General features: G+C 40.1%; 3 protein-coding genes across 11 annotated transcripts in view; 1 reads left to right on the top strand and 2 right to left on the bottom strand.

The window, feature by feature from the left end:
- The window catches only part of LOC111249420 (uncharacterized), a 34,695-nt gene extending 24,410 nt beyond the window's left edge, over positions 1–10,285 (bottom strand). For both annotated transcript variants that reach the window (XM_022803270.2, XM_022803271.2), the window contains exons 1-2: positions 10,151–10,285; positions 3,362–3,581 (exon numbers count right to left, since the gene is read on the bottom strand). In XM_022803270.2, the coding sequence (XP_022659005.1) occupies positions 3,362–3,581; positions 10,151–10,246 (316 nt within the window). In that variant the 5' untranslated portion in view covers positions 10,247–10,285. The remainder of the gene's footprint in view (positions 1–3,361; positions 3,582–10,150) is intronic.
- On the top strand, positions 1,608–17,284 carry LOC111249061 (CMP-sialic acid transporter-like). Of its 8 annotated transcripts, XR_015326396.1 has the most exons (5): positions 1,612–2,632; positions 2,882–3,664; positions 4,527–4,567; positions 6,885–14,004; positions 15,323–15,458. XR_015326396.1 is itself a non-coding variant. In XM_022802381.2 (4 exons), exons 1-3 carry the CDS (start codon positions 2,840–2,842, stop codon positions 15,950–15,952), a joined length of 510 nt encoding a protein of 169 aa, XP_022658116.2. In that variant the 5' UTR covers positions 1,608–2,839; the 3' UTR covers positions 15,953–15,968; positions 16,451–16,483. The 8 variants fall into 8 exon arrangements, 4 of the variants coding, with proteins under 4 accessions (XP_022658116.2, XP_086843189.1, XP_086843187.1 ...); XM_022802381.2 differs by lacking the exons at positions 2,882–3,664; positions 4,527–4,567; positions 6,885–14,004 and adding exons at positions 15,867–15,968; positions 16,451–16,483 and having other exon boundaries at positions 1,608–2,844; positions 15,323–15,741; XR_015326397.1 differs by lacking the exon at positions 2,882–3,664.
- A 1,969-nt stretch (positions 17,285–19,253) lies between these two features.
- The window catches only part of PDCD-5 (programmed cell death 5), a 2,614-nt gene continuing 606 nt past the window's right edge, over positions 19,254–21,261 (bottom strand). The window contains exons 2-3 of the mRNA XM_022803272.2: positions 19,761–19,892; positions 19,254–19,562 (exon numbers count right to left, since the gene is read on the bottom strand). Of these exons, the coding sequence (XP_022659007.1) occupies positions 19,455–19,562; positions 19,761–19,892 (240 nt within the window). The 3' untranslated portion in view covers positions 19,254–19,454. The remainder of the gene's footprint in view (positions 19,563–19,760; positions 19,893–21,261) is intronic.

The following is a 21,261-nucleotide window of genomic DNA, read 5'->3' as shown; positions in this document are numbered from 1 at the left end:
CATCTTTATACTGGGTTGGAGTATACCAGTATGTAAACATTTAATAAATAGTGCCATTCAGCACGGTATCAAAGCAACGGCGCACATGATGCGATGAAGAATTAATCGAATAAGCCACCGAACTGGCGTGGAGCGTTAGTCACTTGTGTGATTAAAGTTCCGCATCGGCGATGAAACAGGTCTCCAGCCATTCAAAGCTATTGTTGGCTTTGTACTGCGTACGTTTTTCGGCAGATCATCTTAAAACAGGAAATAAAGGATATAATTGGTGTCTTAGCTCGACTATAATCTCTCCGGGCAGGGCTACAAGTAAAGTTCAACTACCGCATGTCCTAGCAGGAAGGGGGGGGGTATTGTAGACTAGGTATCGTTACGAATATATCGATGACCGAACTCTGTGTGGCCGTATATAAAAGTCGATACCGATGTGGATCGACTACCCAGCAATCAAAGTCCGTGAACGTGTCTTAAAGGGCCGTAGTGAAGCTGAAGTTTAGTTGGTTGAGGAGGCGTTAAAGTCGCCAGCAGTGACTAGGAGAGAGATAGAACAGACAGCACTTCCAGTCCACTGATAGATTTCTCCATCAAAGGGTTCGTTAGCTAAACATAGGCCACTACGAGATCTAGTCGTTGACCACATATGGCAATGACGGTAGTCTCCACTTGGCACGACATGCGATTACCTATCCTATAATCGTAGAAATGTTTCGATAGACGGAAATATTTCCACTAGTTTATTGTCCTTCTTTGCAAAGCAGTGAACAGAATCAAAACTTGCTAAGCTAAAAGGGCTAGTTGCCCAAGTCTTGGTTAACATCTGAATGTCTACACCATCTAGGCCCTTCAGGGAGAGGAGTGTCAGAGTTTTAGCCTTCTTACCGTATACATACATTGGGTAGTCGAGAAAATACTGGCAGTTTTTTCGCCGAAACTGAAGCAAGCATTTTTTTTTATATTCTAAAACAACATGCGGCGGGTATCTAACTACTATATGTGTGACCGAGCATTGTCATGGTGAAACCTGGTACCCGTCCTGTCTACTAGCTCCGATCGGTTTCAGATGGGTTGTCGTCATCTTGTTAGTTGTAGACAGTAGAGGTCTAAATCGATGATTTTGCCAGATAGCGGCAGCTCATATTCTACAATTTATTTCCAATCCGAAATTTGTTGGAGGTTGAGGAGCTTTTCCCGGCTTGCCGATGGCCTTTTTCGCACATTATTGCCATATCTAATTTGCTGCTTCGTATCATTCGTGACCAACCGCTTTGAAAATGGTTGCATTTCTTTGCATATTTGTAAAGTTTCACAGATGGAAATACGGTCAGGTAACAATAACTAGCTTTTTTTTTGTCTCTAGCTTCCTTCAAATGGTACAGAACAGTCCAATGGTGGATGTTTAGTTACTTGGCGATATCATGGTTATTACATGTCAACCTTTTTACACTGTCGCATTAACTTGACCAGGTTTCTTCATAATAGACCACTACGAGGAGCATCTTTCACATCGAAATTTTTAGAACAAGAACCATCTTTGGATAACGTATCTTGACTATAATCAGCATATATTTTTTCATTGGTCTAAGTAACACTTAAGCCTTTATCACAATCAAAATAACTTTTGCGGAAAAATCATTTATGCTCAAAACGCTTTATTTTCAATCTCAATACAAGCATTTTCAGTAAATCTACTACTGTCAAAAACGTTAACTAAACAAAAAAAAAAAATATAGGCAACCTTTAAATGATACTAATGACAAGCTTACGAGACTCATGGTACCTACGATATGTATATATAGGTTTGTCTTTGCCAACACCAATATCTGCACTCTCAGTTACCCCTTTGCCTGGAACAGATGGCGCTACAGTTCGTTCAGTTAAATGGATGCACAGATGTTGTAACATGAGGCTAAGGGTCTATTGGCCTATCCTGACATCAATGCGTCCACCTCTATACCATACGTGTCTTTTTGCTATGGCTGCTTCTGCAGCTACTCACGCTACTGGTCCTATTCTGCGTTGGCAGCGTCAGCGTTATCTCTGTCAGATCTAGGGTCTGTTAATGTTTGCGTACCTTGCGGCATAACGCGCTGCACATGCGCCAAGAGTGAGTGCTGCATGAAACTGTCTTACTTACCTAATCGTTGACTGCCTGCCTGCGATAGTTTGCGATACTTATCGGCCTACTATTCTCACCCTATCAAAACGACTACTTCGCTCAAAGGCGAAAACAGTGAAAGTGGAAGAGAGAGTGACTGAAGCAACGATCGACGGCGAAAGAGTGCGTGCCAAAGTTAAATGAGAGCAAACTGTCAACTAACAGCGAAAATAACTAGATCGACTGACTTCCAGACGAGCAGTGAGTCGTAGCAGTATTTAGGCAGCAAGCAGTGCCCGCCTCATAAAGCGCAGGCATCATGCCAACGACATTCGGCAAGCAAATCAAATCGTCGCTTTCGTTTATTTTCGTTGTTGTTGTTGTTAAAGACTGGTCATTTCTGGCCGTCCACCTCGTTCGTTCCCTCGCTCGTGTGTCCATTTATCGGGGAGTCCACTTTACGTCAGCGTCACAGTTACGGTTTTAGTAAAACCACTGCTACTGTGATATCGATCGTGACAATCAACGAAAACCGCTGTATGTTAAATAAGTATCGCCTGCAGTAATGCAAGCAAAATCAGCGGTGAGAGACATCATCGCCTACCTATTTATACACTACTACTGCCGGAAAAAAGCGCTCGGCCATCATGGGTTGTTTCGTTCGCTTTTTAAAATGGCCCATTTACTACCGGACTAGTCGCGTGCGTTAAAAGCATCGACGTCAACTACTGCCCAGTGAACAATATGAGGTTGACACATTGATTTATTTATTTTTTATTATTACAGTTGTTCGTCACCAGCTGACCGTCTGGTGCACAGTCGGCTGGAGCATTCGTATCCCGTACGTAGTTAGGATGGCTGAGCTAGCGCTTGAACATTTTGATGCCGCATTGCTAATAGGTCAAGGCGTTCAGTGTACTAATACAAGTCGTACTGTATATATGTAGTTAAGCTGTGAAAACAGACCGACCAGTTCGCCTTGTTTGGGCTAGATTTCTTGCCGCCTCTTGACTATGAGATCGTCCAGCTAATAACAATACTCGAAGATCACGACCTACGAGTTAAGTAACCATGTCAACTTCGAATGACTTTAAGACCAGTTCATACCTACACGACATTTGAAAACGTTTCTTTTGTGCGGGCGTTTGCGTTTATTTACGTTTACTGAATGCATTCATAGTGATAATTCTATTTACAACAACAGAAAGAAAAGTGAACGCCATAGAAAACGTGTGTCGTATTTATCTAAAATTATGTTATGCTTACATGCTCGTATGGATTCTGGCATCTCTGAGATGTTGTTTCGGCTGAGATCGAGTTGTATCAGCAGGGTGAGTGCCGAAATCGCCGCTGGCAAATGCTGTACGTCGTTATCTTGAAACGTGAGGCGGCGCAACGCGTGGCAATAGAACAACTGTCTGGGCAGCTCTCCGATTTGATTAGCGTCTAAGCAGAGCTCCTGTAGTGTGCTCTCATAGCTGAATATCTGTAAAGATAGAGAAAAAAAAAACGCGAAACGTAAGCAAGTGTTTCCGGCCCACAAAGGCTTCTACAACAGTATTGAGAGAGGTTCGTGTTTGGTAAAAACCATCGAAGATTTCTTGGGTAGTAATCAATTTTAAACAGCGTTAAATACGTATAATCAGGTATCCTTATTAACTAGTCCGATTGCTTATCTAAACAAAAACCTCCTATAGAGCACAAATAATAATAGAGAACAACAACAACAACAACACACACACACAGAGTGCAGTATATGAAGTACTTGGAAGGTCTAAAAACACGATAGACAACTATCCTTCAAAAGGGCACCGAATATTCACAGCAAACGAATTTACCCTCAGCTCGCTGTTGAAATTTGAAAGTTACTTAATGCTTGATTGCGGCTTAATAATTGCGATGCCCACAAATGTGCAATCCTTGGCACCCCATAGTCCTATTGAAGATATCTACTGCACATAAAAATAGTAATATGAAGGTGCTTAAGTTGGCTGGCCTCGTCAATGAAAAATAATGGCTTATAGTATATGAAGATGTCAATTTTCTAAAAATCGTGCCCTAAGATGCTTGCACAATAGCTTTCAGCCCGTATCGTTAACTTTAAAATCATCCAATTGCTACATACAGTTTTTTTTTTTTATTACTATAAGCTTGTAGACCGTTCAGCTATAGCCCCAAAAGCACAGACCGTTTACTCTCTGCAGCCGACTCCAGAGCTAGAGTTTATGTTGTGGTGTCTTAAGCTATGCTTAACTGTCTAAAGTTCGAGCTATATAGAAAATGAGTTTTATAAATCGTACAATTGGAAAAAAAAACTTCATTTAATAGAAAATTGTGCAACATCTTATTATGCGAGAATGTTAGTTGTGAACGTTGATGGTTTTCAATCTGTTCGATCATGTCTATCTTCTTTCCCTGTAATTCATTACAGATGCGCTCCGTTTACCATTCACCTCGAACGTCATAGAAAAGGTAGCGGCAGTTTCATTGTTATTATTTAGCTTTACTTTTAGAGACTGAAAGTTAGCTATACCAACAAGCATTGCTATAATGAAATTCACTGGTAAAAACAGCAACAGGAGAGCACTTTTCATTTTGCCTGTAAAATGACCTTGCCTTAATTCGATCACTTGCGATGTTGCAGAGAGTTACTGCTGTATATCTTAAAACGATTGTCTTTTAAATCGGGCGAAATCAGCCGAAATCATAGTCAAACTTGAGTCACTTGAGCATTGCCTTAACACACAGCAGCAAAGTTTAGAAAAACCTTGTGGCTAACGTAAGTCAGCTTTCATACTATAGTCATCTATGAGGGTTTCATAGTAGTTCCTTGTCATTAAATACTATGTGGTTTACAGGCTTGAAATAGAAATATAATGCAATAGTTCTGTTAAATAAATTCTGTTAGATAAAACTTTAATCTTTTCGATATTCGTTTTGTACCAGCAACAAAAAGAAATATAAAGCTTGTTTTGATATTTATAAATATATAGAAGGCACACTTCGGCGTTTTGAAACATTATATTTTGCCACGCACGGCGTTTATTTAGAACTATAACCGTACGCAGGAATTCGCATCACTGGTTGGCGAGAATAACATGCCGGACCTACCAAAACCTATTTTATAACCATGTTAAATAACAGTTGGCAGAATTTTTCTTTTTCCTGGCAGCATTGCTTCTCTTAAAATACTATAAATAAACCTGAAAAGATTCCAACTATCTAAAAGTTCAGAGAAAAACATGTGGACTGACAGATATTGTTATTATTACTTTAGAACAACAGTTAGTTACTGTTACTGTTATTATTGCTATTACTCAGTTTTGCAAAATGAGTCCTCGGTGGACTAATGTTCACTTAGAATCACTGTTTCTCAGCCACTCCCACACGTTTCTCAAATCTAACATAACAGCTCATGTTATCAATAAATAAGCATATATTCTATGAATACAGTTTTCTGTTGATGTTCTGAAATTATAAAGGATCGTGCAAGAATGACTTGAATACGATGTATGTTGCTGCAGTGATACATATGCGTGCACTGATAATTTCAATAAGCCCTAGTTCGAATGAGCTTTCGTTGTTCGCTTTATAAAAACTGTATTTATTAATTAATTTATTATGTATTATTAACTCTAATTATAATTCATATATTCTTTATGAGCTAACATGACGCGTGCATTGCTATGAAATCAGCAAATATTTTAAAACCCGAATAGTCTGGCACTTGTGTTCGATGGCGCTAATATTACCGAGTCGAAACTAGCTTTATCGATAGTACTATAGCCAGAGAGTATTCGAAATTGTTCCGTTGTTTTTTAGACTATTGTTGAGAAGCAGTCGTGAGCGAGTTTTAGAATAACAACGGAACAACGTATCGTATTGCGGATGCGGAGCTTACATGAAATTTCTATACTCAGCATACGGCCTTGCCATTCTTAGTAATCTTTATTTGTAACTATTGACTTAAACAAGTTAGTACTTTGATCATACACCATCACAACAGGTTGTGCCTTTCGCTCAGGAATGCAAATTCCCCGCGGGCTGGAAACCAGTTACTCCGAGAATATTAGATTTTCGAAAGAAGGACAATCTACGATTTACCATCAAATAATGTCAAAAACTTATTATGCCTGCTTTTAGTTTGTTTTTTATTTTACTAAGGTCAATATTAACTAAAACATTTAGGGTCAAGGGTCTAGCCAAACCCTGGAATTATGATTAGCTCGGCTTAAACACCGTAAAGTACACATGATCCCAAAATGAACCGTATGTTAGAAGCCTGCTAGGTTTTTTAAATTTTGCGAAATCAGATCCTGGGCAGTAATATCGGCTGCTTCGTCCTCTGCGCCAACGAGCATTAATATATGAATTAATTACAAAGCAGATAGAGATTTCGCTTTTGAGGCCAACGCCCTCGATTTCTGTCAAAAACTTCCGTTCAGCATCTTCGGACCACAGTCCGCAACTATGCCACAAAAATCCTCTGATCGAAAAAATTTTTGGATCTGAAACTTGGCGGTCAAAAAATTGAATAGCAATACGCTTGTTCTGATTGTATGAAAATTTCCGCTTAATCTTTTATCAGCCCTTTTCCGCGACCGATACCCATTGAGTGCTCAAAAAAAATTTTAACAATTAATATTATTACTACAACGTGCAATTTATGAACCCCTTAACAAGCAGATATAATCTTCCACGACACATAATGCTAACATAAATAAATATTTTTATTTATTCTTACATACGGCTTTCGTGGCACCATGGATCGGGGCTTGTGTCATAAAAGCAACCTAGTTTGATTGCTTCTTACGTTCATATATTCGCCAAGCAAGCTCGCAGCAATGGAGCGTTCTATAAACACGCCTACATATAATGCCTGTATCTGCAAACTTGTTGAAAGCTGAAACTCGCTTGAAGTTACTTCTGCCAAATGATAATTCCCTATCTTATTCGGTAGTCGTTACAACAAATAATGAAATGTGTGTATAAACAATTCGGTCATTTTTTTTATTTATAAAAGGTTCGTCCTATGTTTTTACCTCTGTGCTAGTCGAATAGAAATGTGCAATTGCTGATTACTGTCGCCTATCATAAAATACTAATCTATATTATATCGAGGTCAGTTAAATTAGTCCAAGCTTACAGGCAGCTAAATATTGGAACGCGGGAGGTTAAGTTTCACACCAAATATTCGAAGTTGGGGTGATGTAATCATTTTATTGAGAAGAATACTTGTACATGATTTGTTGAGAAGATTGGGTTTTTAGGTTTTTCTTTGCTATAAATTTATTTAGAGCACCTACTTGTGTGCATCAAAGAAACTCAGGAAGGGTTATCATTCTGATGCTAAACTAATTAATGACAATCTGAACAAAATTGAGTGAGTATTCCTGATCGTGGCTACATGCACGGCGAAACTTCTGAACGCAAGACCAAGGGCCTTTGGTACAAATCGAGCGAAAAGACAGAGCCATCGGGTCGCAGTGTGGTGTTTTGTAAAGGTGAATACGTGATTTTGCAATGGTAGAAAACTACAACTAAATACAAGTTAGCAGCATCACATGTTAGGTTGAATTTAATGCTCATCAGTGTACCCAATACCTTTGTCCTCGGGATGTCGTCAGCTGAACTTGTAGAGTTCTTCATGCCGTTATACTTACTGTCCCGTTATGATGTTGCAGTTTACCGCATTCGTTATAAGAAAAGGGGTTCTAATGTAATATGGACAATTTTTTCAACATCGACAGTTCCCGGCGGACAAAAGCTAGTAGCAACTAATAATCTTCTTAACGTTGCTTCACGTTGCCATGTCGGCTAAAGAGCTTTGTATTCAGTTGTTCCCTGAATGACATCTCGAATGCTGTTTTTACTATGTATAAGGCCCATAATGTAAATTCGTAGCCACCTCGCTATGCGCGTTTTATCAATGTGAATATTGTTATTCGTGCACCCTTAAAGACGGCAATTTATTCAAATTAGCACGAACAGCCGAGATCCAATATTTTGTTAATTTTTGGGCTACGCAAAATAATAAAGACCTTAACTTCAGCAAGATAAAAAAAACGCTTGTTTGCCACAGCATCTACATAATAGGGTCTGTAGGACGAAAGCATTCACGAAATCGGTCAATTGTACTATTATTGCCTGCAGCTAGCTAACAAAGATTCAAGTTGTTTGGTATTTGACTTTACCTACTGTCTAATATGTGCATCCTTGTATCATATCTGTTAAGAAGTCTTGAAAATATGTGACGTCACATCTCCATTTTATGGAAATATTCATATTACTGCGTCTGCTTTTTATCTAGGAGTCAGTAGTTAATATGAACATGTATAATTACAGTACAATAATATATTTACTTATGTTTATAGAAGTTGTCATATGATACAGAATGGTATCACCAGTGGAAGGACAACACGTATCAACTCAGCCCCCCGCCAGCTCAAGTCTATCTTGGGGGAGCGTGCGTGATGATTTCTGATACAATCACAGTCACAATACACGTTTAAACTCGCAATAACAATACGAGCTAAAATAGAAATTTCTATGAATTTGTGGCGTATGAATCTATTAAAACTATCGGGTGAAAGCGTATGACTATGCTTGGCTCGTGTGAGGTTTCACCAGTGAAAATTGTATCGGAAGCACTGTTGACTTGGCACACCGTGACCGTCGTTGTACAGTGCATTGCGGTTTATACTAGTATTAGCCCACAACTCTTGTTAACAGGGATTCCGCTTTTTCCTATCTCGGTAAATGATATGAGAAAATATGTTTCGCACAATGGTCGTACAATCGCAAACAGTTCGAGTGCCTAGACATATCTATAAATATACGATATGTTAAGTTCTTCTGCTCTTGACGATAGAAATAATGGCAGATTTTGAGAAACAGTAAATGGATGGTAGTTGAATACGCTTAATATAGAAAGGTTGCAGGACGAGCAGTGTAATGAAAAAATACTTTGCCGAGAACAATTTTTTGTTCCTCTACGATTGAAACTGAATTATTCAAGCTAGATAATAAACGGTAACATCAGTCATTGAACTCGTTTTTTTTTGTTAATTTTGGTAGTTATGAAGGAGCGTCGATGGCAAACAAAAGGAAACTCACCATTTATGAAATGAAAATGGATATTTATTATAGATCCATAATTAAAATCAATCGTACCATTTGAGCATGTTGCACAACCTACTCAAGTGTGATCATTTTTTTTGTGTACGACTGAATATGCGGATAACCCATATGTCAAGTTTTTTTTTACTAATTTTTGTATAATACTTGACAAATCATAGATAATCTACTAGCAGCAACTAATTATCTACTACACCTATGTGCTAGTCCTTAGTAAAAAGAAGCTGCCAGCTAGTTGCTGTGATAAGAGGCTGTTGTCAGCTGTCATCGCCGTCGTCTGGCTCCTTTTGGCCCGACCAGCGTCGAAACGTCAACATTTCTTCTCTATCCTTTAGCCTTCCATGCCTATGTATATATATTCGCCTCCATCGTACTTGAACAGGCCTGAAATATGCATATCTATAATATTGTTTTTTCGGACTATAAAATTCAGCTATCTTCAGAGCCCAACCTCAAGGTAAAAAACGCTGATAGCTAGCTTATAGAAAATTTGATTCGCCGAATTGTAGGTAGCGTTCGTTGCCAGTAGCATCAAGCTATCTTGCAGAAATTTACAAAAAAAGACCCTCTTGTTCACTCTTGTGGCAATGGCACTATTTGCACAAGACGTCTCAGCTTCCCTTCTATCATTCAACATAGACGTAAACAAACTTAAAGGAGGAATAGGCTTAAAGTTAGCCTAAAGTGGCCTCTTGTCAATATAGAAGGAGCGTAAGGTTTGATCGCTGCTTTATTTTTTACGGTTGTTGTTCATACGTTTTCGTTTTTGGATTGAAACAAGCCTTCCACCGCTTTCTAACTCAGTAACTACTATCGCTATAACTGATTTTCAAAGCATACTCAGTTTTAACTATGAAGTGAACTACTGCCAACCATGTGCCCATTGTGTAAAGGTACAATATTAGTATAAACACATACCTCATTCGGCACCTCGTCCAAGGTACAATGCGAATAATCGAGGCATTGTACATCCTCGCTTTCGCCCTTGAAGCAGGGACATCGTCCAAACACCATGTTTTTATTGTTGTTATAGTGTTTGTCGGTCGGGACTCCCGGGATCCCTTGGCGACAAAATTTCCTTTTTCTCCACCTCCACCGCGTCGTCTTATACTTTGTGTACAATCGTCTTCGACGCTGAATCGTAGTTGTCCTCCCTGACGTTGTTGTGGCTGTTATTTTTGTTGTTGTTGCCACTGCTGGTGCACACGCCCAAGAAGAGCCGTGGGCAAACACGAACTGTTACTGCTGCTGTTATTGCCACCGCTTTTGCCGGTCGGAAAACTGCGGACCTGAACTCGCCTTGACCCTCCAGCGTTCCGCTGTCCGCCGGCGTCAGCGTCGCCTCAGCTCGTCGCCGAAATGCTCACCGTTGAGCGTGTCGTCGATGTCAATACCGCCGTCATTCTGGCTGACACTGCCGCCGCCGCTGGTGTCGCTGGTGTTGTTCAATTTGTCCGGTGCAAACGCTACCGCAAGTTTAGCGTTTTGGGTCTTCGAGAAATCGTTGCTTGTCTCTCGCGTCGTCTGTCCTCCTCGCGTTTGACGCGCTCAGGTAAATAAGAGATGGGCGAATATCAACAGGTAAGCGCAGTCAATATAGAATCGTGAGTAACGCTTCACAAGTCAAAATGACAGAAAGAGGCTAACTTGCCATTAGATTTGGTCTGGATAAACTGTGCGGCAGATCTGAAGGATCCATGTTTAAAGACCTGGCACTAGAAAGACAAACAGGATAGATTTCTTGAAACTGCTTCTTAACTACCGCTTTTGCCAGCCACCTTTTTTTGGTATTACGGTATTGATAAGAACGGAATGCAACCAGCATTTCCAGTTCGAATTAATTGATTTTTCTGCTCTCTTGTTGCTAGAACTACGTTTTTATTGTTGCTGTTGTTTGATTTGGATCGTTGATATCTTCTTCGTTGACAACTGTGAAGCGTCTTTATCCGTTACTGCTCATGAGCGCCTTGTTGCACTCAGTGTCGCTCGATGTCGGCTGGCCTTGCAGATCGCTTCGCCCTTGACCTACAAAAGCAGCACCAGTTTGATGTCGGAGGCGCTTGCACTTGGGTCTCTACCATGAGTTGCGGTTCGGTGTGGCAGATGCCAACTTCACTCGTTGTAACTCTCGAAGCTCTATTAACTGCTGTAGTTGTTGGGGTGACGGAAACAGTCGTCAAACCTCCAATCGCGTACTCAGCGCACGTCAATGCGCTCGCCAGTTGGGAATCCTGAACAATCACAAGTTCTTTTCCAAATCACAAGCTTAAGAATCACTAACGAACTGATACAGCCCGCCGACTTAGACTGAGGGATAAAAAGTGACAATGATTAGACGGATTCTGTTGCACACTCTGCTGCCAGATCAAATCATTGTGTCTCAGACCACTTAAGACTATGAGCCACTAAAATAAAAGGAGACACTCACTTAGAAACTAATATAGTAAAACACAGCTGAGTAAGACACCACCGGACGCTAAACAGGTGATATTTTAAGCTGTTCCTATTGTTTGCGTGGCCGCTCGATCTGTCATTAGACGTTGCCATCAATGCACATACGTTGAATTGTAGCGAATGCAGTACAGATCGCTATCACCTGCCAATGATTTTTCCAGTAGACGTCAGCTTTGCCAACGATATTCGACATTCTCAGTATTCCTCTGGCAATTCCGCCATTTTGGCGTCACTTGTTAACTGTTCATTGGCGAACTCTATCCGACTACTCTCCGATCGACCGACCAGTCGTGTTGTTGTGATTTGCTATCAGTGTTTTCTTGCTCTACTGTGAAGGCTAGAACACGCAGTCAGCTAAGCATAAATGCACTTGCATAGAAGACACAACACATGATATCAGGCTGACGGGGGTCGCGCGAAGCGTGAAACTTAAATTGCTGTGCACCGGACGAAAAATCACACCAGAAATCACTGAAAAGATTAAACCGACGAGTCGATGTCTGTACACCGCACCAAGCACGATTTATTCACAAGTTAAGTTAGCCGACAATTATTGCCGACTGTCTGACAACGGTCTAATTGTGACCGGAATGGAGACAGCAGCAGCGAAAGCTGCCGTTTTAACCCGTTGCCGTTGCCACCCACGAGGATGACAATAATGTATAAAACTGATAGAAATGGCGTGCAGCGAGTTTAGAGGACACTTATGAATCGCTCCTGCAGAAAAGGACGTACCAGAAGAGAATAGGTCAGCGCTGCTGGGGGGCTGTGCCTGTCGGTTACCCCCTTGGACAGGACGGTATCCGTCAAATCCAAATCGTGTGTGCAAAATACGTCGCCTGCAGTCTACACATGGAAAAGCACTGAAATCCTTTCCACCAGGAACAGAGTACAGAAACCTCACGTTCGGTACTTTACTCTTACCACCGCTACTACGGCGAAAATTAGTAGTAGTGCCAGCTCAACAACTACATAGTAAAACCCACTCTGAGCTGATCGCGCTCTCTCACACGCAGATGACTGTACTTAGCAGTAATGTGAACTAAACACAAGCGATCAAACTGATTTAAGTGAGGAGGTTATTACGTTATCGTGTACCATTTTAGAACGACAGCCGTATTAGTTATAGTAAGTAGATGTTCCTAGTCCACAACTGCTTGCTTAGAGGTATTGATACACCAGGCCATGCAGCGCCGCACCGCCAAAAACGAAAGAGCAGGAACACGATGCCTTGTCTAAAGGTAAGCAGCCTGGCAGAAAGGTCAGCAGGCCAACCCGCTAATAGGGCCTGCCGCTTCTAACAAGCCGCTTATCAGTGCTTCCTGCTGGGTAGCCTTCTTACAATTGGTAGGAGTAATATTGGTAGTGAGTTGGGTATCGTTGGTCTGCGACAGACATTCGCGGCCGACCGCCCGAAGCAGGCCAAACCGTATCAGCAGCGTAAAGGCGGGCAGCCGAACATTCGGACAGGCTCACAGAGCGAGTGTAGCGGCAGCTTCCACTACCACCACATACCATAACCATTAAGCAGGTTCTTGTTCGTACTAGAGAGCAGGCAAAGCAGGCCGTCAGGTAGTAAGTATTTGAGCAGAGGTTCGCGAGTGAGGACCACGATAGTAGCGCCATGCAGCGGTGCCTCCCGCAATCTGTTCTCCTCGCTCGGTTTGCAGCTGCCCACGTCCCTGTCCTCTTCGCTTCGCTGTTATCCCTTTCTACCACAAGCACTTCTCCACTACTCAGGAAGCGCAGCCGACTACGCGGCTTCGCACAATTTTATTTTGTATGCTGTGGTAGAGAGTAACAGAAGAAGGGGCTGACAGACAGAGACGGAAAGATAAACCCACATAGGTTTACTCTAGATAAACGGCAGGGGGTGATGAATTTTGTCGTCACTGCCAGAAACCAATGCCGACAGAAACGAGCACACGGCCAAAGGCGGACTTGAACGAGCACGAAATTACTTAAGAGATGCTTAGAACTGATGAACAAAAGAATCAGAGAACTGTACTTAAGGAAGGAAACCGTTAGTGCACCTTGCGTCGAGGCTGGGCACCGTGAAAACTATGAAAAGAGAACGTGCGCCATAACAAACCCGCAACATTCACGAACAAAACAGCAAACGCGTTAAATGAAGATCGTTCATATTTGTAGTTACAAGAGACTCAGAATTGGTAAAGACAACAGTCGACAACAAGGATCATAATGAATTGCGTAACTTATATAGTACACGAAATTGGAGGCTAACTCGTCAACATGGCGGTGAACGAGTGTAACTGGACCGAGTCACAATAAAGTTTATCCGCGCATAGCCATCATAGGTACTGCTGTTGAAATTCTTGCGCTCAAATGCCTTTTCTGTATTTATTTCCTATCGAAGTGTCTCGAGGTGGCAACAACTTGAACAAACACTTGTAGAAAGGTATAAGACAAGCGGTTACAGCAGCCAGCTGCTTACCAGCTCGAATGTACAATCATCAACCACTTACGCCACCGTAGCCATCGAGTTCTACATCCGAAATGCGGACACAACGTCTATACGCAGCTATTATATTGACGCTGTTCAATGATGAAGGATCAGTTGGTTTACACACATTGATTTCACACCGCTTGACAAGTCGGTGATAAGTCAACAAAAAATCACATATAACTTAATGAAGGACTTCTTTATGGACGTTAAGAATAGATCTCTAGTAGTCGACTGCGCATATTGTGCATTGTTGATTGCATAAAAGAAATCTAATCTATTTAGGGAAAATTTGCCGGGAAGCATGGAAAAACTGCTGTAGATAAAAAAAAAGTGAGAGTAGGAAAATGAGTCTCGATTAACTAATCCAATAGCTGTGTTGAAACGGCTGAAGGCCTGAACAGACCTAATAGGGCAACGGTCTCAGCAAGGACAGTGTGCTGTCTACCGGTGGCGACTGTACGTAATTTATGCCAGCTTGGGCTTCGTAGGCTTTGGGGTCATCGTATTGCCTCGCTGACTGACTCGCTTATAACCACCGAAGGCTATCTTATCTTAAGCAAATCATTATTCGTTATCAGTTCGCTTTTCATTGCTTTAGTACCATGCAAGACACTATATCCAACGGAGTTTAACCGCTCTCATGTGTTTCTAAACGTAAGCAAGATCAGAGTCAATAAATAAACTTGCCTTCAATCAATCGAAACCTATACACCTTGACAAATACAACCTGAATACATAATTAAGTTGAGTCTGTTTAGCCAATCGAACAGTTATAATATAGCTTATTGTATGTGACAGGAGATGAGCTCTGCGTTTGTTATACATTCAAGTCAATATGTAAGTGTCAACTAACAACGCCCAAAAATCGTACGTAATATTGTGTGAGAACTGCTATTAGTTCCTAGGCCAATTACTGCACGATTATACACGCGTTGTGGTCTTGGTTGGAAATCGCATGTAGAAAGATTTCATTCCGTGTTGAGAGTCAGCCGTCTGATAGAATGCCTAACGATGATACCGAACGTAAAACTAAAAACATAGAGGCCAACTACTGTTGTAGCCAACTGTATGCTTTTTAAGATGCGCTTTATGTTTACGTATCGTACCGTGTCTATTTTAAACCAAACTAAACTAAACACATACGTTCGTTTTTCTTCTCTCTATTATAGAAAGCGCTCCGCCTCTGCGCTTGCATACATCATCGAGACGTCCCTGGATCAGTTTAGCTCTGAGAAACCGTTACGGGGTTGTGTCGCAGCGACTGCTGGTACCGCCGACGCTGAAGAGCAGACATTTGCATTAGCCACGTCGGTTTCATCGAGTCATCAAAAATCACTCGAATGTGTACACAATTGTGATGTCTACTTCGAGGTAACGACCAAGAGTACCGCGAAGACTTCCTTCAGACGGGAGCTAGTTCTCATCAGCTCAACTTTCGCTTGCACGGATGCACTGAAGACGGTCGTATCTTATGCAATGAAACATTATAACTACGAACGCTATCCACTAGACGCATCGCTTGTGGTACTCGTTATTGAGATGGTCAAAGCCGTTATCGCTCTTGGCCTTCATTTGGCTAAAGGAGGCGGTAAGCTTTTAACGAAATTCGATTCACATATCCTGGTACCTTGCGCCATTTACGTTATTACTAATAACCTGTTCTTTATTGCGTTGTTCTTCGTTTCGCCCGCCGTTTGGATGGTACTCATACAGATTCGGCTGCCTTTTTTGCTGTTGATCTATCGGTTGATGTTCAAGCGTACAACTGTCCCTGCTCAATGGGTAGGAGCAGTGTTTAGCGTCGTATTTATGCAGGTACCTAAGCAAACATCATACTTAAAGGTAATCTTAGATGGACTCTATGAACTGATTGATTGCGCTACTCTTGCAATCTAAACTTCATCAATATAGGTTTGAAATGCAAGACACGCTTGCTTAGTTTTAATAAAATGCATAACTTCAGCGTAACTTATATATGTATAGCACTGTACGTAATTCAAACACTTGCTCTACCAAAAATTTTCTCAGAATCAATAAACTGGTTTCCATTTTTGTTGCAGGTATGGGTCATTATATTTCACTTATGTTTATATAATTCTCTCCGTTGAGCTTCTATCGAATACAAAACTAGTTGTTAGCTCTACATTATGCAGAAATGCGCGCTTATGCTTTAAGTGCTCTAAATTTGAGTAAATTATGTACCCACATTAAGTAAAATATACGCGCTTGTTATCTTCATAATAACTTCAACTATTTTTCCCTGGTAACTCAACTTCGCTTTACTTGTATTATTGTAGATCGAGCACGTGCACAATTTCATGAATTCAGTGGGCCCCGCACTTATGCTAGCGGCATTTTCATCGCTGCTTTCTGCTGTGGCTGGTGTTTATATCGAAATGGTTCTCAAAAGTGGAGATGAACTATGGCGTCGACAGTTCCATTTGTACATCGGGGCATATATATATATATATATATATATATAACATTATGTATATATAGTACGGACTCCTCGTTGAAACAAACCTTAGCGCATCCTTGGTAGTAGATAAAAGCCTGTTTTTTCTGGAACCAAATAACAAACTCACTATGGTGGAAACTAATGTGTGGTTTCCATAATAGAGTCGTATAATAACTTAGTCGCAAGATTAAAACATTTTGTTAAAATATCGATTTGTATGTAGATACGATCTTAGAACCAAGGCATATGAAAAAGTCCAAATTTAGGGGTCGAACGCTTGTGATGTTTTTGGTGCTTTTTTCAACTTTCGCGATTGACGCATTCCTCGAGAGGCTACGCTGTGTAATCCAAATATTCCATAGAAAACTACATCTACTGGAAACAGCACAACATCTCTTACCTAACTTGCATTAATAATACAAAGCAAAATAAGCAGAAAGGCTTAAACCCGAGCAACCATATGTTTTAGTTTCTATTATTTCCAAGACAATGTAAATCAACCTATTTTTACATTTGCTATCACTTTCGTGTGCCTCCTTTGCAGCTATCGATGTGATAGCTAATCATATGTTACTAACTGGGCTCATCTTGCTTTCGGTGGCGCTCTCCGCGGTGCATGGAATTGCTACATCGTTGGTTATTAAGAAGCTCGACAACATCGTTCGCTTTCAGCTCGGAGCACTTATCTATGTGTTTACAGCAGTGCTCAATAAGACTTTCTTCCCTGACAAATTCAGTCTTAGTGGCTGGTATATTCTTAGTGTCGTGCTCGCTCTTTATTCAATGTTCATCATAGAACGGAAAAGTTTTCTGTAGTTAGTTCATTGAATTGAATGAATCCTAGTCAAATAAGCTTTCTACTCCCCCTAGTCGTTCATATATGAAATTTCGCTGTCTACTGACTGGGGTCTGTATGCACGTATTGTGTCTGTACGTCTAGGATGCACATGCATATGGTACTCTTAATATACCTTTAACGGGTAAACGGGTTGTAACTAGTTTATAGGCTACACATGTGTTACATGTGAATCAAAGTGGGACCCGTCTGTGCCTACAGCCGAATTGTATAGAAACTTAAGAAATTAGTAGATGCAAACAAAGCTTAAGATTAAACTAGCCTTTAAAATACATTACATAGATAATAGTTATTATCGCTGGTCACCACATCTTTGCCAACTTCTAGTTGATTCAAATTTCAACTTATGCTGCAAGCGTATGGTTTGCATATTGTCCAGTGGCGCAAACGAGTGCTAAATACTGCAGGGTCATAGTTTCTGACAGTGAAGAAAATGTGACTGGCCTTTTAAGTTTCCAATACTTCGCATTTACCACGCTGATCACAGTGTCGCACATTTTGATTGCAACTTATTTATATATTATAAACTCGCCTTATCAGATTTTAGAAACATTAAGTTCTGTACGCCTTTAAAATTTCTCAAATCGAGTGTGACGCTGTTACAAAATTAGAAAGAAAATGCTGAATATAGCAACATTCTTCATAGAAAATATGGTATTGATCGTAAGTATTGACCTGTTCGGTGCATCAAAATATGGACGAGTTGGCGACTTTGAAAGCGGTTATTTTCAAACAGCTATGATGGTTCGAGATTGATAACAGTCTAGGAAGATCAACAAAAGAATCCGATTCCACATGAGCGTGAGCCAGCTCTATTTAAAGACGCCTCAAGTAAGACAGAGTCGCCCATTCAGGTTATGGATTTTTTGTCATTAATAGCAAGAAAATGTAATCAGCAGTTATGAATGCTAAAAAAGGTAGTTTTTTGCAACAAGATTAGAAAGTCAGTTGCTATTTCTGAATCGTTTGACCCCCAAACAAGGTGCTACATGAATCTTCCCACAGAAGAAAATGGAAAAAAAATATTGCATTTGATATCGCTGTTTATGTTTGTAATTATTTTTTGATAAAATATCATATTTCGCTGAAAAAAAATTCCACCCAAAAAGTGTAAAGCTTTAGTGGCGGAAGTTATACATATACAGGGACATCTGTGTTGTATATGCACAACCTTTGGACGTACTGGAACATTGTAAGATTAACATGTGCGGAGAAATAGCAACGATGACTTTAAATCACATATATATTCCACCAGGGTTAATATAACTACAATAAAGAATGTTCTTATATGGATTGTTTTTATAATAAGAAATAAAAAATATACTATCTTTGATAGTAAAAAGTTACCTATTTTTAATGTTGTCGCGATCTACAGGGCATTACAATGCAAATACTTGCAAATGGCATCAAAGGTTTATAAAAAAGAGGTTTGGAATACCCGATTATATGCTTTTTGCTTTCTTTTATTTGAGCCATAGAGCCCGAATTGTCGTTTTTGTACATGTTGCTCATTTTGCTCGTTATATACCTTTAGGAATTAAAGTATCCACAACAATTCAAAACCACGTCTTTTGTGGCCTCTCGTAAATTGTATAGCTTTCATAGGGATTGATTCGCCTACAAAACTTGCGAGAACGCTACGTGATCCTTTCGCGACAGCATATATAGAAATATCGTTTCATAATTAGCTTCGTTAGATATTATAACATTGAAAATAGTCACGTCACTGAGGCACTTTGTCAATACTAAGACATATCTAATCTGCTACATAATAATCACAGTTGGCTGTGTAATAATATATAGAAGGGACACTAGTAATTTTATTCATCACACGGGATGATACTGCTATAATCAGAAATCAAAGAGTTCGCATCGAACATCTGCTCTGATGGTGAACAACATCAATGTACACACATTTAATCCACTCTAGTTAAGTCATCGGCTGATGACACTTGCAAATCAGTAATCGGCGCGTAGTTTCGTTCCGCTACCAATCGTCGTCATCAGAATCGAATGCACCTTTTCTTCGTTTAAAGATCACCTTTGTGGTTCTCTGGGTTTGTTCGGAAACCTTCTCAAGGAGACCGATAAGCTCCTACAAAATAAACACATCACATAATGGCTAGATGTATATGAATTAATGGTGCAATCTGATTTTAAGTTAACTGGGCCATTACAATTAGCGGGCTCAGTAAAAGACTTTAAAAGCACCCTAGTATAAATATTATTTTTATAGTTTAGTATGAAATGAAACCAGAGAAGTTAAAACAACAATTGCGGATACTTGTTAAACCTGTTCGGAGATCTTCCGTCCAGTGCCGTTCATCTGTGCCGTTCGAATAACCATTTGTTCGATCATTGCAGCCTTCTCTGGTTTTGCGGCGGCTATCGTGCTCAAGCGAGCGCGGGCTTGTTGTGATAGTACCTGCAATTTGAAAAAAATTAATATTTTTTGTTATATCTGGAAACCCAGGGCATATCGGCAAGCCCCACAATCAATTAACAATTGTTACGGATATACAGTTCCTCTTCATCATCGAATCTCTACAGGTACGAGCATCATACTGCAATCCCATATCAAAACACCCGTATGAAAAGCTCAAGAACCATTAGTCCTAAACGTGGAAATATAACAAATATGGCAGATAACGAACGACATACCTTATCACGTCCGTTTACCAGAAAAGGGGGAATGAATTGTATTACTAAATACGCCTACCTGCATATAAGGGTGATGAAACACTTCAGTTGTAACATCGTATCGCTGAAAAATACGCACTACAGCTTCATACTCTGTTACTAGAAAAAAAAATGATTATCAATTCTATACGTGAATAATAAACAAAGGTAGCAGAAAAAGCGGCCAGTTCAAAACGAATTACTGTGATTGTTCAACTTCCTTATTATTTTTGCATCTAGCAGTTTAACGAAAATTTGACTCATCAAAACTGTATAATGTCTTGTCGTACTCTTAAATGTATACTGCTTATGGCCAAGATACGTTATGGGAAGAAATCGCTCAAAGATGTCTTTATCGCTTTCGTTTTGGAAATTTCGATGTGAAAGATAATTCTCGTAGCGATTGCCAAACAGTTTTAACCTATTTAGGGCTAGCCGGCCACAAAAGAAAGCTTGATATTTGGGTGTCACTCAAATTCACACAAAAGAGTTAATTCGATCATATTTCCATTTGGGAAACTGTGCAAAAACACAGCGAAATCGAGTCATTTTTAAGGCGCCTGATCATGGGTGATAGAAAATCGACCACATACGACAATGTGAAAATAAAAAATGTCCTTCGCAATCTGTGGCAAGGTCCAGACTGATGCCAAAAAAGGAGATGCCATGCGTTTGATGGTAAAAATGAAGAGAACTTCGTTCGGAAGTTTCTATGCATCTGCCGCAGGGTCCGTATCTCAAACCATTAAATTATCATCTGTTCTCTGTAGCACTCCCTTAATAGCACTAATTTAGTTTCAATCAAGTTGTGCGGAAATCACTTAACACAGTTTCACAAAAGTTTTACAGTAATGAGATTATAATCTTACCAAAAGAACGGCAGAATGTTATCGATCAAAATAGCGCTTATTTTATTTCCGTAACTTCATATGAAGACAAAGAAAAAATATTTGTTTCGATTGTGACTTATAAACGGTCAATATTTTTGGCAGCCCAATATTACACTATACGACTACTATAAATATCTATGGAATAGCAAGATACTCTACGGATAGCCAGTATTTCACGCGATATATGGGAAACTGTTCACTCCGAAACGTGTATATATATATATA

Source organism: Varroa destructor, unplaced genomic scaffold, assembly GCF_002443255.2.
Source record: "Varroa destructor unplaced genomic scaffold, Vdes_3.0 BEIS01000004.1, whole genome shotgun sequence".
NCBI classification, from domain to species: domain Eukaryota; kingdom Metazoa; phylum Arthropoda; class Arachnida; order Mesostigmata; family Varroidae; genus Varroa; species Varroa destructor.
Note: the sequence above shows the minus strand (reverse complement) of the source record. Positions and strands in the feature narration are given on the sequence as shown.